General features: G+C 35.6%; 1 protein-coding gene across 1 annotated transcript in view; it reads left to right on the forward strand.

Annotated features, from left to right (window-relative positions):
* Positions 1–16,988, forward strand: part of DGKB (diacylglycerol kinase beta) — a 310,728-nt gene that overhangs the window by 238,990 nt on the left and 54,750 nt on the right. Inside the window, 1 exon segment of the mRNA XM_032699151.1 lies at positions 1,934–2,129. Coding sequence (XP_032555042.1) covers positions 1,934–2,129 — 196 coding nt within the window.

Genomic DNA, 16,988 nt, shown 5'->3' on the forward strand with positions numbered 1-16,988 from the left:
ACTTTCACTTACAGTAGTTGCCACAACTGCCAGCTCACTTTCAGATGTCTTTTGACTTTAAAGGTTTCTGTGTATGAATATAATCTACAGGTTTAAAATTTAATTCTTGAAGAGCAAATATGAAATGGAAATCTTAGTGTTGAAATAATTCTCAGTCCAAGTTTATGCTCTTAGAAGAATTAAGAAGATGTGTGTGCATTATAATACAGTTCTGTTTTGTGATCTCAGAAATTTTCAGAGTAAACAAATAATTATTCACAGTTATTTTTGAGTTATACTTTGCTTTTCTTCTTCAAAGCTGTGATAAAGGTTTAGGTAGAGAGGAAGAAGTGCCAGTGACCCACAGAGCAGCAAGCTGCAAGATGTCAGTGGACTATTACTGAAGCATGGTTAATTATTTTTCCAGTTTTCTTCCTGATTACTGCATATTGGAATTACAAAATAATACCCTTAATAAGTTTTCAATGGATGACTAGATCCTTTACTAGCTTGCAGAAGAACATTGCAGGAGTAGGATCTAATGTTTTAAAAAATATGCTGCTCTACACTGTGGTGCATGTGGCTTGCCAGGATATCTATGTACTCCATCTTTATCGTGAGGAATGAAGCTAATCTGACTCTAGACAAGGTACATGTATATGAATCCTGGGAATTCTGGGTGGTTCAGTGAACTGATCAGTAGAACTAAATGCTTTGCCTTCCACCTACGGGTTCCACTGTAGTAATGTGAAGTTGGGTCTTTTTTTTATTCTGTGGAGTTTCTTCAGTATTTTTCTACAATTTTTTATGAGTTAGGAGCTTCCTGTGATCCTAAAACAATGTTGGTAGAGAGACTTAGCTTGAGTAAATTATAGCCAGCAAAGGGTAGGTGTATCCTATCAAGCTAGGTGCATCTCATCCAATGTGTCTCAGGTGAACTGTATTTGCAAATGTCATAGGCTTCAGCCACTGGAGAAAATGCTGCAGTTTGTCACTCAACAGGCTGATAAGTTAAGAACCCTGAACCATTCTCCAGAATTGCAAAATATGGTCCCTTATAAGATATAATTGGAAGCCAGATTTAGCAAAGAAATGTACCTCTATCGAATGCCTGTAAGTCCAGGTTTGCTGTAGGAAGCAGGAGAAATACATACTGGTGACACAAGATGCCCTACAGTCATTATTTCATCACTGAAGGGACTATCCCACAAAGATTACTTCTGTGTGTCCAGTAGGTCTTGGTAAAATTTTAGGTCACTGATACCTCTTCTTTAGCTCCATAACCTATGTTTTCCTTTGGCAACGTTGTGTATTTAAGAGAACTGGATAGTAGAGGTTCTGGGATAAGAAATGCTGTAGCTGCATCAGCATTTGCTGTACCCATTTCTACTAATCTTACCTCCTAGTAGGAGTTTTTAGTCAGGTATAGCCCTATGTTGATATGCTTGTTGTGCCTTTGGATTGAAACTAATACCTGTGTGGTGTTCTGTGTTCTCAGGGCCTGTTCCATGAGCCTGTGTATTCCCTGCCTGCAGGGACTTTTATATTCAGTTTCATGTGGAAGGGACTCAGTTGTTACAGTGACAAGTATCATTGCAAAATCATCAGACAGACAATTTAGCTGGAACAGGCATCAAAACCCCTCCAGTTATTGATATAGAAATTTTGATAGTATAAATGGTTTTCTGTTAATAGCTGTATTGAAGCATAAGCAGTCAAAAGCTGACTAGCAATCATGTTTTACCTTCAGAATGAGAATCTGATCTCATACCTCCTTTTCAAATATAAGTATATATCTTAGGTGTAAATATTGAATAAACTATTAGCAGTATTAAGAATGATGAATTGCTGAAGAAAAATATATATATGATAGGTAGAATATTCAGATTTTTCTTTCTCTCTTATTGTTTTCTCTCTCTTTTTTTTTTCCCTTCTTTTTCCCCTTTTTAATCAGTGTGATGGAATTCAGCTAGACTTAATCAATATATCTCTGGAAGGAATTGCCATTCTGAACATCCCAAGCATGCATGGTGGATCGAATCTTTGGGGAGAGACAAAGAAAAGACGTAGCCACCGTCGGACAGAAAAGAAGAGGTCAGATAAAAGAACCACTGTTACAGATGCCAAGGAATTGAAGTTTGCATGCCAAGGTAAGCTTACAGATTGATATAGGCTATCTGGCTCAATACAGTCAACTCAGCTGTATAAATAACCTTGTATTGCCTCTTGTCAAGAAAAAGGATAGACAGTTCTTAGGTATTTCCTTTCTTGTGCATTTAGCTTTTCTGATGGGAAGCACTGGCACAAAGGCATAAACAAAGATGTGCTAACAATTACAGTCTATATACTTGCAAACCTGCCCCAGATGTTACCTGTTAAGCAAACTAAACACACCACGTGGCACTGTTTGCTACTGTGACATTCAGTCTAGAAGTACCTGGAGATTTTGGAGTCAGAAAATGCTTCCTGAGCATTTATAATGCTTCTTAATGTCAGTGTGCATAAAACTTGGAGATAATCATGCCCTGTTTCTAGCAAGCTTTGGCTAGAGGCAATGGGAAATTCGGGTAACAAGTACAAGCTGCCTGTACGTTTTATGTTACTATACTGTGATGCTGTATGCAATCCTTGAATACATAAGCTGAAGTTGGCTTGCACAGGCAAGGCTCATATAATTTCCTGGTGATTACTCTTGATAAAGCCTATAATAAATAGTAATTTCTGTTCTACTTTGAGAATCTGAATACTATGCATTGTAACACATCTCTGCATATCACAAGTTCTAGTGATTATATATCCATGTAGTTCATGTTATATTCAAATAAAGCATCTAATCACTTGACAACTAAACACTGCACTTTCTAGGAGACAGTAATCAAGCATCATGTTTTCCTATGGAGATATATATATATACACACATCAGGTTTTGGTGTTGGATTTTGTGTGGAGTTGTTTTTTTTTTAATCTAACCATCTTATATGGGACTTCTTGGTGTCATACACATTTAGTTTTAGACTTTTTAAATTGCAGTGAAACTGTGGGGGTTCTTTTGACTGTGTATCAATCTGTATTCTTTTTGTCTCTATTTTTATGGTTTGGTAAGTTGACCATAAATACCTGAATTGAAGCTCCGAGTCCCTACATGGAGTACTTACATAGACTAGTGGAAGCTGTCTCCTCACTCTGAGTAGTTGCACTCCTCACTCTGGGTAGCATATTGCACTGCTCCTCTCAGAACAGCCCTGGGAGGACTTTGCAAACTTCAAAAAAATCCTCTGTGAGATCCTGCTGCTGTCTTCCCTCTCTTGCACCTAACAAGCCGTATACATGACAACATGTTCATCACTGCAGGAAAAAGGGTCAAATTTCTGCCAAATCATTTTTCTTTCTTGTATATCTGTACAATGCAGGGAAGGAATATTCCTCTGAGCCTATTTCCCTCTTTTTTTTTAGTTTGTTTTTTTTTCCTATTTACTGTTGCTGCCTCTTGATGCAAAAAGGCTTGTATTTTCTTTGCCCTTCCCATTATCCACCTCTTCACACTCAATAACCAGACCACAATTTACACTTTAAGTAATCAAATGGACACCTGCTTGGAAAATAATCTGATTATGTGCAAGTAGTCTGAAAAAACCAATATATTGAAATGTAGCAATTTAAAAGGTGTACTATTTAAAAACATTCCCTCCTTATCTCATTAGGAGTTTGTGCATGTATGCTAAAGAGTAACATGAGGTACTCATGGCATATAGATGTGTGTGTCTGTGTGTATTGTATTTCTATTTAACTAGTAACTGACTTTAATATTTTTGTATAAAACATGTATGAAAATATCTTTTTCTGATTATCTTATAACTAGTTGGGAAAAAACCCCCACGTATTTACCTGTACTGTACTAAATATTATCATAATCTTTGTTAATGGAAAAAAATACTCCAGATTTCAATCAGCTTCTGTGCAGAAGTAGAGAGGGTTTTTCATAAGGTGTTATTAGGGTAAAAATCAGGTGGTTTTTTTATAAATTAATTTAATTTTAATTTCTAATTTATCAGTACAATTTCTTTTTTACAAAGTCAATGCATTTGGAAAAACTATAACTACAGATATATGTGACAATTTGTGAAAGTAGATGACTTAATTGGTATTTTGACTTTATGAATCTGACACTTCTAATATTTCTATTTGTTGTTTTGTTTAAAATCTTCTAGTATGTACATAGCTATGATATATGTATCCACAACCGATTTACAGGTTTTAGGTGTTACTGTGAACTATCCTTGAATATTATTTGGGTAGGACTTTTGTTTGGATAAACACAGATATTGATAAATGCTAAAAATCAGTGCTTAAAAAGATGAATATACTATATATAAACTAAACTATGAGTTGAGAAACATAAATGCAAATAACTGAGCTACTTGTTTGGAAATTGCATCCAAAACGTAAGTTGAATGACAACATGTCTTACATGAAATATATATTCCACTTATGTTAAGTGTTAAACAGTTTTCTTCCTCACGGAGATACTAAATAACATTTTCAAACCTTTTGCGACAAAAAAGAAATAATATTTTCAAAATCTCTCCATTAAACTTTTTGTTAAATGAAGTTGGGTTCCTTTGGGGTGGCTGTTGTACGTTGATTCACTTTCATTGCTGAAGTTCAGTTAGGGCCTTGTCCTGAAATGAAATCTCTTTTAAAGTCTCTTAAGACTTTATTGCAAACATATACGTAACTTGTTTTTGCACAAGTAGTTCCACTCACCTCAATGGACTCGTTCCTGAAGACAATATCTATGAACTATTAATGGGTGAAATCTTTAGACTATAAATATTTCAGTGCAATACTTTCTTCATATTTATTTTGTACATCACCAGACACACTGATACTTAACCAAGTACTTACCAGGTTGATCTGTGCATCTGGTTAAAAGCTGCAGTGAGCTGTCACTCTGTGACATGCCCCTAAACTAGTTCAAGACAATGTGCATTCATGTCACAGCACCCAGGCCTAAGCCAAGCTTACTAATATAATTCAATACCTCTGTGTGGAAATCTCTGTTAATAACTGCATTATGACTTTCTGACTGGAAATGCAGAAGTTTTGGAGGTAGAATAATGTGTATGCAGGCAGTTCACTGCAGTTAAAAACAGTTAAAAACATGCAGCATGCAGAGACTGTGAAGGCCTTAAAACACTTCAAAATATCTATATATTTTAAAAGAATACAAAATACCTTTCTTATTAGGTGTCAAATTCCCCTCTATGGGATGAAGAAGAAGCTTGCCTATAGCAAGGGGATTCCTGACATGTTCTCTAAACAACTTATGACTTGGGCTAGCAGGCTTATTTGATTTATGGAGGTCTTTCATAAACTACACTCCGGCCAGGTGACCTTTCCTTGTTGAAAAAGTTAGAAACTGTGTTCTATATACAATGTATATGTATTATATACACTAAATATACTCAGTGTATATTTGCTATTGGTAGACTTCAGGTTATTTTTGACATGGAACAAGGCATGTATAGAGAACTCTCTATAATAATATTTTTATTAAATGCTATCAATAATGTCATGACTAGATAAGGTAATAGCCCTTATTTTGTATCTTGTTTAGACAGCTTTCAGCAACATAGACATTAACACATTACCACAGAGAAAAATAGCTAATTAGATCTATTTTATAGCTAGTCTATGTTAAAGCATTAAACCTTTAACATTAGTCTAAACATTATAAAAAAATTTTCTAAATTTATTCAAACAATACTTTTTTTCCTGTCAAAGTATATGCCATAGCTATTCTGAACATATTACAGCACAAAATGAAGCTTTACGGTAAAGGTCACATATTTCTGTGTAGAATTTTTTGTTACGATTATGTGAGTGTGTTGTTTACAGTAAATGAATCCTTCTGAGGGCTGTTCAGGTTAGGGTGACATTAACTTCAGTGTCTGAAAATCAAGCCCATAGCCAGTAGACAGAGCCACCTCAACAAAAGTGTTTATCCTGTATTCAGATAAGCATCTAAGGTAGGAAGAATAAAATGCTCACTGGAGGTGACCCTCTCCAGTTAAGTGGAACTTAAGGAAGAGGCCAAGGTAGACACCTCACTTCCTGCTGACTCGATGGTGAGATAAATTTCTGTATGTTCTGCATATGGTAACAGTTCATCAAGCACTTGAACAGTCCTTGGAGCAGGAATGGGAATTGGGCATCACTCTACCGGATAAGACTTGAGCTGAACTGTGTTCTCTTCTATGGATCTAGTGCTGATGTGTCCCATGTCTCTCATGAGCTCTGTAATCACCAATCTACTGAGCAGAAAGGGCTGTGGCAGAGGGTCTGTCTTTCCAGTGTGTGCAAGCCCTGCTTGAAGTGTAGTTTCCAAGTGCTGGGGACTAGAGTAGGGGAATACCTGTTTGAGGTATTATAGTATAAGCAGGGTAGGGAAATATAGTAGTATTCAATGGTGTTGTATTTTACCCTGTCTTTAGTTTGGACTGCATTGTTTTGTCACCTTTTAAACATGTGAATGACACGCTGAATAGCCTGTTTCCTTTGTGTGCCTTTGTGCTGCAGCCCCCAGCCAGTGTTCACTGGCCTTTTCTATCTGCTTGACAGCAGTAAGTGCCCACTGTCTCAAACAAGAACTTAGCAGGCAGTGGGAGCTGCTGTCTCCCTGGGGGCAGCTGAGTGGTGTAACTCATCAGTGTGTGAAGTGTTGATCTCTGGCTTTGCTGAGGTTGCAGATTCAATAAGGGCAAGGAAGCCTTGCTGATTTCTCCCAGTAGAAGGACCTGTGTAAGGCAGGATGCAACTGAGAAGTTCCTTCTACTGATATATATTAGTTTCCAGGTTTTTGTTGGTTCTTGTAGAAACTGTGGAACAGAATGCTCCATAACGTGCAATGTGTAACTGCCGATCAGCAGTATCTTATCTCCTTGGAGGCAGTGATTTCGGGGCAGGGGGGTGGTGGGGTGGGGGTGAGAAGGGACAAGAAGGAAAAAAAAAAAAGAAAAAACAAAGGAGGTAAGATGTAAACATCACAGTTTTCTGACATTAACAAATTTCTTCATGGTAGAGAGGTAATTTTCCTAACTCAAAACTTGGATTTAGGCTGACTGTCTGATGGAAAAGTTGGTATTCAAATACCTTTGTCCCATATTAGCTACTGAAGATTGTGTAGCCTTCTTGGCTCCTTATTTTTGATGCATGCTCATATTTACTGGAACGACATATTCAGATATCAAAAAGGGCTAAGTGGCACTTTATCCTAACCATTTAGTTAAATTGTGCATTGCACCATTAGTTTGTAAGATCTGTGTTCAAATTTTACTTTACCAAGCTGGTAAAGATAGTACAGGTTTCATAATAGGAGAATGTGGGCTGGAATGCCATGATTTGATTATGCTATTAAAAAGGCCTTTTCCTGTCTTCTCTTCCACCCCCACCACACTCCACCTCCCCCATCCCCAGCAGTAAAGCTTTGGGGTGCCTTTATCTTATTCTCTCTTTAAGAGATGCTGTGTTTAACCCAAGCCTCACTCATACAAGTAGTTCCATCAGAGTGTAGGATGGAGTCCATAATTCATAACACAGTTTGAATCTTTTAGAAATACAAATACAATTCCTTTCGGCTATGAAATACTGAGTTTATTTTTGTTAGAAAGCAGTAGGACCCTGAAAAGTGGCTCGATAGTCTGATTTGGTTTTATATTTATAAAGCATGTATATATGTTTCTATGCAATATAGATCATAGTAGAAAAACAATTTCCTTTTATTTACAAGGCCGTTGAGATTGTCATTGTATTATACATTTTGGTGCACAGAATGTTCATTTTCTTTCAAACGTTGTTCATCGAAAGAGGATAATTACGGTGTATTTCACAGTCTGCCAGAAGGAAAATGTATCTTTGAAAAGTTTCATTTCCCTTAAGTTGCTCATTTTCTATAGGAAGACAGAGCTATTAAGTAACATACCCATGACAAAGATTGATTAAAATGGCATAAAGGAATATCTTATCTCTAAGTACAGGGATTTACATGTATAACTCCTATGACATTAAATGCAGTAGGTGAAATTAACTCTAGCTATTGTATAAAAAAAAAGTCTCAGTAAATTGGTTTGTACAGAGAGGTGAGGGTGGGAGGTACCGCATGTTAAGTAGCAACAAGAAGTAGGAAGTTACTTATTGTTTCAGGGTACACCTACAACGTAACATCCAAATTATCACACCAAGTTCCAGCATTACTGCAATATTCTGCTTGGGCTCACCTTGACTGCTAAATAGTGGAAACATCACCTTCTGATGTGGCCAAGATTCTCGTATTCAGCCAGCTACTTAGAGCAACTCAGGCTCCTCTGCAGCATTCAAGGTAAATTTAGCCTGGGTCTGACTGACCTAGAAAAGGGATATGGCCTAATGTACACCTTTGTGCAGAGCCTATGGCACATACCTCAGCACAGGTGTCTGCAGAAGGTTCATATGATCTGTTCCACAGTACTCCCAGTGCTTAACTTGGCTTTGCTGGGAACCCTTCATGAGTCTTTCACCTCATTATCCCAGGTAAATGAGCACTTACCTGTATGACAGCCATTAGTTCAGATGTAAATGGCAGGGGTTGTCAATGCAATAACTAGATATTTTGATTCCCCACACACACTAACTGGAGAATTAGTAGCAAATACCATTTTTCGTTGTAGCAAAACTGATCAGCTTACCAAGACTTTTTTCTTTTTATTTTTTTTTCTCTTTTCCTTTTTCTCCCCCTTTTATTTTATTTTTTTCCCCCCATTTCTAGTACTGAAGGCAACAGTTCTACTGCTATTTATCTCTGTGAAGACTTCTTTTTTATTTGAAAATGCTGTGAAGCTTTGCAGGATGTGAAGCTCTGTAATAACCATCTCATTTGTACATGATAGGAGGAGTTAATTTGCTTTTCCTGAACTGTTTCCTTGAATCTTTCCTCCACATTGGTCTTGCTTGGACAATACTTTTGCTACCATGTTTCAACTACCATGTCCAGCTTAGTGGCACAACAGCAGATATAGCAGATGAGTAGCTGTTATTTAAAATTTACCGTGCCATTCATCAAATATAGATATTTGTACAAGATTAACATGGGGCATAACTCCTTTTGAGGGCAATTCCACTGTGACCAGATTTATGTGAATGAATAATAAAGTACCATAGCTTAGGGCAGAATTTCACATCTTTTATGTGTTGAAATGCGACTAGAAAAAATTAACATGTCTCAGATTAAAATAATAATTAATAATAATAGCAATCTATGTGTGTATTTTTTAAAATATAAGTTTAATTGACATTTTGGGGTTTGTAATCACATGCCTTTTTCTCTACTTCACCAAGGACTCCATAGAAACAAGTGAATGAATTTTTTAAATTTCTCATTGGATATATTTTCTACACTATATATTGATTTATGTACACATAAATTTTTTTTTTTTCATTCTCATGTTTTTGTAGAGGGTTTTTTTTTTCCTACTGCTGTGTAGTGGCATGAGTAACAATTATTGCAGAAGTGGAACAGAACAGAAAGTAGCCCCATCTTAGTTATAAAATAACCATATCCTATTATGGTACTTTGATACAGAGTTTTTCTTTAATTAACAGAGTGAAAACATCTGTTACTATCTCAACATAGGTTTTGAGTTTCATATCAGTTTTAAAATTTGTGTGTTTCTCTGCTTCTGAAGTTTTTCAGATATAAATTATTTATGTTACTTTTCTTCCAAAAGCTTACAAAAAGTCAGCAATTAACCAACTACAACAGGTGTTTCCTTTCTCAGGGAAAGCAATACTTATGATTATTGTAATTTAGGTTCCTATGTGAGTTAAGGAATTGGCCTGTTATTAGAAAACATTGCAAGCACTTGGAAAATGTATAAACTGAATTAGAAAGGTTGGATGAATTTGAGACTGAGACAGGTTTAACCCCTTCAGGCTCTCTTTACGAGTGAATGACTTGATACTTGCATATATGGCTTAGATTTACAGTAACATTTTTTGATTCCAAACATACATTTTTATATTTTGACCTTTGTACAAAAAGCTGCAATCACCATTTCACAATATTCAATTTGTGTAATGGCAGACAAGTATTCCATAGGAATACTGATAGCATATTACTCAGATTGTTTGCTCATTTAACCCTGCCCCAGGTGCCAGAATCTTTAGATTAAAGATACAGAAATAAAAATAGAATAGCCTAGCAGATCATTTTTAGCTGCTGTAACACATAATCGTATTCTCTGATACATTCTAACTATTACTTGTTAATAGAAAATTTCAAGTTCTTTGAGTGTCTGCAAAAGGTGTCAGATTGACAGCAATTTAATTTTGAGTAACAACAGGAGAGACATCTTCCGCACACAGTAGTATTACTGATGAAAAAAATATGTAAAATATTCTAAAAATGTAGTGATGTGAAGGACCTGGTAAGACCTCAAGTTGTGTGTATATACATTTGCATTACTTACTAGAATTTACAACAGAAAAATTAGTGGGTTTGTATGAAACAGAGTCATGTGGAAAAAAGGAGCATATAATAAAGCAAAAGAGTCAAATTCAGTTTGTAATATTAAAAAAGCTGATTTTTTTCTGCTAGTGATGTTTTTTTTCCCCTCACTCTGCTAAGACTTGTACTAACCAAAACGGTCAAATATGTGTATCTATCAATACATACTGGAGTCATGCAAGTATTTTACTAGTGCCTAATTACTCTGCAATGAGAGAGGGATTTGGGTGGGATTTTTTTCTTACTTGCTGTTAAAATCAATTTAAAGATTACTTTTTTTTCCTCTTTCTCCATTTGTTTTCTAGCACCTGCGGACTGCTAGCAAATATGCTATTAGCAGAATACTGTGTAGCAAAAGCATGTATCCAACCAAACCAACAAAAAGCACTGCTTGATAGTAGCATTGTTTCAGTTGAATATTTACAGAAACCAAGTGTAAGTCTGGCAATTTTGTGCACTTGTGCTGATGATAGTAAAATTAAAGGAGAGGAGGTTTGGTCAAACCATGTCATCTCTGTGACCTGCTCTATTTTTCACCTACTGCCTTTAAATCGTAGCCTCCCTCCTGACACTCTTAAGCATTGCCAGTAAACCACCAGGTTGTTTATAAGAGCACATTGTAAAGTAGTTTGTGTTGGAAAGTATGAGCTGCCCAACAAATTAATGGCATTGTGAGGTGCTGCCTGCTGGGGTGAAAATAAATTGTAAGAAAATATAGGAAGACAGGTAATGGGCACTAGCTATGCTGCACAGCACTTCTCAAACTGCTGCTGAATGTGTTCTAATAAATATGGCAATAACTGTCAACAAGATTTACAATACTTTCACATTTACACAGTGAGAGTAGAAAGGTTGAAAGAGTTCTATAATTTTATTTAAAGTTTAGCGCCACTATTTCTGGACCTACTATTTCCAGGCAACAGGGTCACAAACACACTGCTTATCTTTCATATATGTCAGTGGGGGGGTTTATTATCATCATCTGAAGTCCTTGAAATTTGACATAAAAAAAATAACAGTAAAGCAGAGGTATATACTTAATTGTAAAATCCAAGTAGGTACAGATTTTGCCATTTATTGTATATGTTGTGATTTCTGATAACACTAAATCATGCTGCCTATGTATAGCCCCGGTGGGTGGTTCCTGCAGGCAACACATTTTCTGGCTGTGCTTCTTTCCCTGATATTGAGAAGGCACAGATTAAAACCACTGTATTTGCTTTGTTGTCTCCTTAGCACTGCATTCCATGCTGTAGAAATCTTCATGAGGCTAATTAAACAATTTTAAAGGTCCACTATGCAAGGCTCAGGAGTTGTCCCATCATCATCCAGTATTCAGACACATATCTTTCCACTTACAATAACCTTCAATAGTTGTTAGCACTGCAGAAATAATAAAATTACAGTCTTGAGCTAAATTTTCTTTTTCTGGTTTGCACATCCTCAATGGAACTTGTAAATACCTTCTATGTGTTTTATTTTATAATGAAAACTCTGTTCTTTGGTTCCTTACAGACCTGATTAGCCCATTGATGGTCAATGTGGAGGCACATATTGAATTTTAAGTTTGCATTTAAAACTGTTTAGAACTTAGGTGAGTTCTCAAACCCATAGTATCATCTAGAAAGCCTCCCTTCCATTTATCTGGACTCTAGATATAGCTGAGAATATAATTTTCCCCTTCTAAAGTATTTAATTTCTGCTTATTGACTTTCTACTTTGTGTTTCTTTTGATTTCTATCCTATTTTATTGTGAGAAAATGGTTTAAAGTTTAAGACCTCTGGATCCCAAAATGCTTACAGACCTGTAAAAATAATGGTAAAAAGCTTCCTGGAGTGCAAATGGCATCATATTTATATGACCTTCTACAGATAGTAAAAAGTTTCTCATATGTTGCCATTTTCTCTAGGCTGTGTGGAAAAAAATTATTCACAGTCCAAGTTTTTACATTTATTCTGATAGAAATTCAAGAGTCACAGAGTGTTCTGAGTTGGAAGGGATCATCGAGTCCAGCTCTGAAGCGAATGGCCTCTCCGGGGATCACACCTGTGACCTTGGCATTATTAGCACCATGCTCTAACCAGCTGAGCTAATCTCAGTTATTCTTTGCCACTTTGTGAATGTTTAGAACCATTACCAAAGAACTGATAAAATGGATGATTAAGTCTTTAGAGCATGAAAAAGTTATGTTAGTAAGAAACAATCAGCAATTTTTGTTATAACATCGGAAATAATAATAAGATGTAGACACTTTGAGAATTACTGAGTAAGACGTAATCAGAAGACATTTAAAACATCACAAAAGTAATTACTGTATAATTAATTGGAGTGATGGAGTTGATTAATCTAACTCTGTCTGAGGCAATCTATTAAACTATGATTTTCTACACGTAAAAATCTGTATGGTTAGTCCCATATATACCGATAATATTTTTCAGCTATAAAATTGCGAGTCAATTATCGAAGTATATAGAGATAGTTATTTAGGAATCAATTAATGTGGAGATAAGTAATGTTTATTTTTAATATTTTCAGCCTACAGGTCCTTTTTTATAGTAAGACACAAAGACTTAGTTCAAATATCACTGTGATGAGGTCACTCTGTTTGTTTACATATGTGTCCAGGTTTGCAAAACTTTGTCTGATGAGTACCTAAGCTCTAGCTGGGTGTAAGACAGCTTACTACTAAATTTCTTTGCAGTAACTTATATTTTAAAGTAAGAGTCAACCCAATATTAACATAAAAAACAAAGGAAAAATTTCTACATTACAGACACCTACTGGAGGGAGGAAATCATATGTACCTGCAATATATATATTTTTGGTTTTCCAGTGTACGAATTTTGTGCTTATATGATATCAAAAGAATTTTTTGAATATAAGGAATTAGGAGCTCACTTTGACCAGACCTCTATGAAATAATTTCTCCTTTTTGAAGGAAAGAACACTGAACATCAAATCTAACATTGCTTGCTATGATAATAATTTTAAAACATATGTATTTATAATGATTGAAATTAAGATCATCTGCTAATTACCATCTTGAGTGGTGACCCCTACTAAAGCATTTCATTGTATTGCTACAGTATCGTCTCGGAGTTGTGATTCCTGAATATATGAAAAAGTCAGTTTAATAAAGACAAACAAAAAAGATTGCAGTACAGCATATGAAAATCCCAAATATTTTATCCCAGCTAGAAAAACTGCTGTTATATTTCTTGTATTTTATTCACCTCATAGAGAATGCAGATGAATGACTGATAAGGCTTTCCTACCTGGGCATCGCTCTTTGGCCACACTAAAACTTCTTGGGAAGGAGTATAAAGCAGCTTTTATTGACCCTCTGCTCTGAGCTGCTGAGGCTAGTTGCTGAGATCTGTGCAATAAACAGAATATTACTGGTCTTTCTTTCTGCAGACATGTTCTTACTACCTCTATTCTGAGTATGAATATTTGACATCATCTACATAACTGCATTGATTCAGTAATATTTTTTTTATTACTTCCTTCTCACGAGTCCACCTTTATGAAGTACTGTCTGCTTTGCTAAATTATTTTAACATGTTGTGTCTTGTATTCTGTGTTGAGTTATGAAGTAGTCATATGTCAGAAAATTCATGGCAATTTGTTGGCAGTACCAGAAGAGACACAGATCAGAAGGGCTTTGACCATGTTTATCTAAGTCAGGTTTAATTTTTGTATAGCCAAAGTTTTGTGGGTGAGATGGCAATTGTTTGTTTGAATGATTAGAGGTAATGTAAAAGTTCACTTTTACATTACTTTAACTCAGACAGAGTCAAAGGATGTCAGTGGTATAAAACTAGTACTATATTTATGAATTCTTTTTTGTCTTTCTCTAGGTCACATTACTGAGTATGACTCTTATTTTTATTATTGAAAAAATAGAAAAAGAGATATTTTATAAAACTGACAGGGCAAAAAGTGTGCTTAATGGCATATTGTCTGTTTAAAACATCATCCAAAATGCTGTTAGGACAGCCTATACCAAATTGTCAATATGTCTGTTTAGTGCCTTAGAGTTCAGAAATTATTTCTTTACAAGCTAAGTAGAATATTTTATAAAATCTATTTTGAATAACTTGAAAAATGTGTGGAATACTATGTCTTGTCAAAATCTGAAAAAAATCCCTAAATTGTCAGACATTTCTTGAGGGTAATATCAAGGCTTTGGGTGGCTTTGAGAGACAGATAGTTAAAGAAAATTTCTCTTGGCAGTTGGCTTATGGAAAAAGATTTGTTCTACTGGGGAAATGAAAGAAGTGTGTTAAAACAAAAGCTAATAGGAGAGAAGATGGCCTTTTAGCTTTAAAAGTGGAGGAACTACTTGCAAGAACTTGAAAGAGAGAGTGACATTGTGACCAGTGAATTCAAAAAATCACTAGATTCCTTTCATTGTACATGCATTAAATATCTTTTGGTCTAGGCCACATGTTTGATTTTCTTTTTTTTTTTTTTTAAGGGATTTGGGGGTCTTCTTAACATATGTTCCATCATTATAGGAATCTGACAAACCTATGAAGTTTATGACAAGTCTTGCCAATGTGAGCTGCTAGATAATTGACAAAATGTTGCTAGATAATTGAAAAGGAAAAATCCATTTAACTAACATATATTACTTGGAGAGCATGGTGGATGACACCGTTACATATCTAGCAACAAAAGGCGGCAGAGCATGTGAAGTGGCATAGCTGGGTTATTTTGGCAGGAATATGAAGTCAGATGAGTGTGTGTTTCTGGTCCTTAATAGAAAATGCTTCCTGCTGTATAAGACCCCAAAAAGGCCACTAAGATGTTGTTGTGATGGGTTTGCACAATGATAGTTCTGCTGCAGGATTTATGCTCTAAAGTATGTGCGTTTACAGTGGCTCTGTTTCTAGTGTAATCTTGAAAGCTACCCTAATCTGAAAAGTTAATTAAACCAGTAAACAAAGTAAATCTCTTAATTCAGTGTTATGAAGCATGTGTGTTTGTTGTGCATCAGTTGAAAATTTCCCAAGTATTTAGTAAACACCTGTGCAATCCAAGGATACTTACTAATGAGTATAGTAGCCTACCCTTATGTGTGTAACAACTTTTAAATGTAAACATTGGTTCCCAGTAGTCTCTACTAATGCAGTCTTCTCAGTAATTTAGATTTTGTGCATTAAACCAACTGCATCTAGAGATCACCCATCTTCATCTGTCAATGGCTACTTTTCCTCTTCTTTGACTTCTCTGACCTCCCACAGCAGCTGTTCGTACAGTGATTATCATCTAGTGGAGCATGCTTCTGTAAAACAAGCTTGCGTTTTTAAAATAGGCATGTTAATTTGGTGTATACTTTCATTTTAAAAGAATAAATTTAAAATTTGGAGAGAAGGTTGAGAAAAAGAAGTTATTTTAAAGCAATTGTTTACTTTATTATGGTATTTACATACCCCCATTTCACCCACCCGTAATAAAATACTTTCTAATTGGCACGAGTTCAGCCTGCTCACAATTGGTACATAAATACAGAACTGCATAGCTAACAGTTTCATTTAGAGGACCACACACAGTTGTTGCACATGTGAGGGAAGCAAGCTGACAGATGTCCACATCCCCTGGCTCTAAGAATAATAATAACCCTCCAACCTAACAGACTGTAAGCAGGAAAGGCTCTCAGAGCACTGTCACCTTTTCCCCCCACTGAGAACCAAGTACATTCTCGCAACTTTTTACATGATTTTTCCCTAGTCCTTTACATGATTTTTCCCCCTATCTAGAGGTAGAAGCTACGTATCTGAGTGGTTTATAATAAAAATCCCCTTAGGAGAGGAGATTAATTTGTGTTTCTTTATTATACAAAAATAGTGTCACTTTTCTCTAAAATAATAAAACCTTGAAAGTCATCTCAGTCTTCTGGAGGCAAGAATAAAAAGTGGATATTCTTCCACACCAAAAGGAAGACTGTTGTGATGGTTCAGTAGTCATCTGGAATTAGTAGGTAAAGTACTTGTTGTCCCTCCACCCTGCTTCACAGAAGACCTGATTTATTTTGCCCCACATGTAGTCTGCACCAAGATCTCGAGGTCTTTTTGAAAGCTTGGATTTCGGTAAGAGGGTTCTGATTTTTGGTTCTTCTGGTTGCAGAAAATTACCTGACTGAAACTTAGAAGGAAAAAAATTAGAAGGAAAAAAATAAAGAATTATATTTCTTTTGAGAAAGAAAAAAAATCTCATGACTATGGGATATTACTCCTAAGTTCTAACTGCCTGAAACTAGTGGCACTATCCATTTTTGCCACCCATTATAAGGAAAAATAGCGAAAGCAGAATTTAGGTATTTGTAAGAGAAGCAATACATTATTTACAACTAAAATTTCCTAAACTCAAAAATTAGAAATACTATAATAATTGAAAGTTAAGAACATCTAAAAAATGTGTTCTTTCACCTGAGGTGTTCCTTCAATTTTTCCCTGACATGCT

The sequence above is a fragment of the Chiroxiphia lanceolata genome, chromosome 1 (genome assembly GCF_009829145.1).
Source record: "Chiroxiphia lanceolata isolate bChiLan1 chromosome 1, bChiLan1.pri, whole genome shotgun sequence".
NCBI lineage: Eukaryota > Metazoa > Chordata > Aves > Passeriformes > Pipridae > Chiroxiphia > Chiroxiphia lanceolata.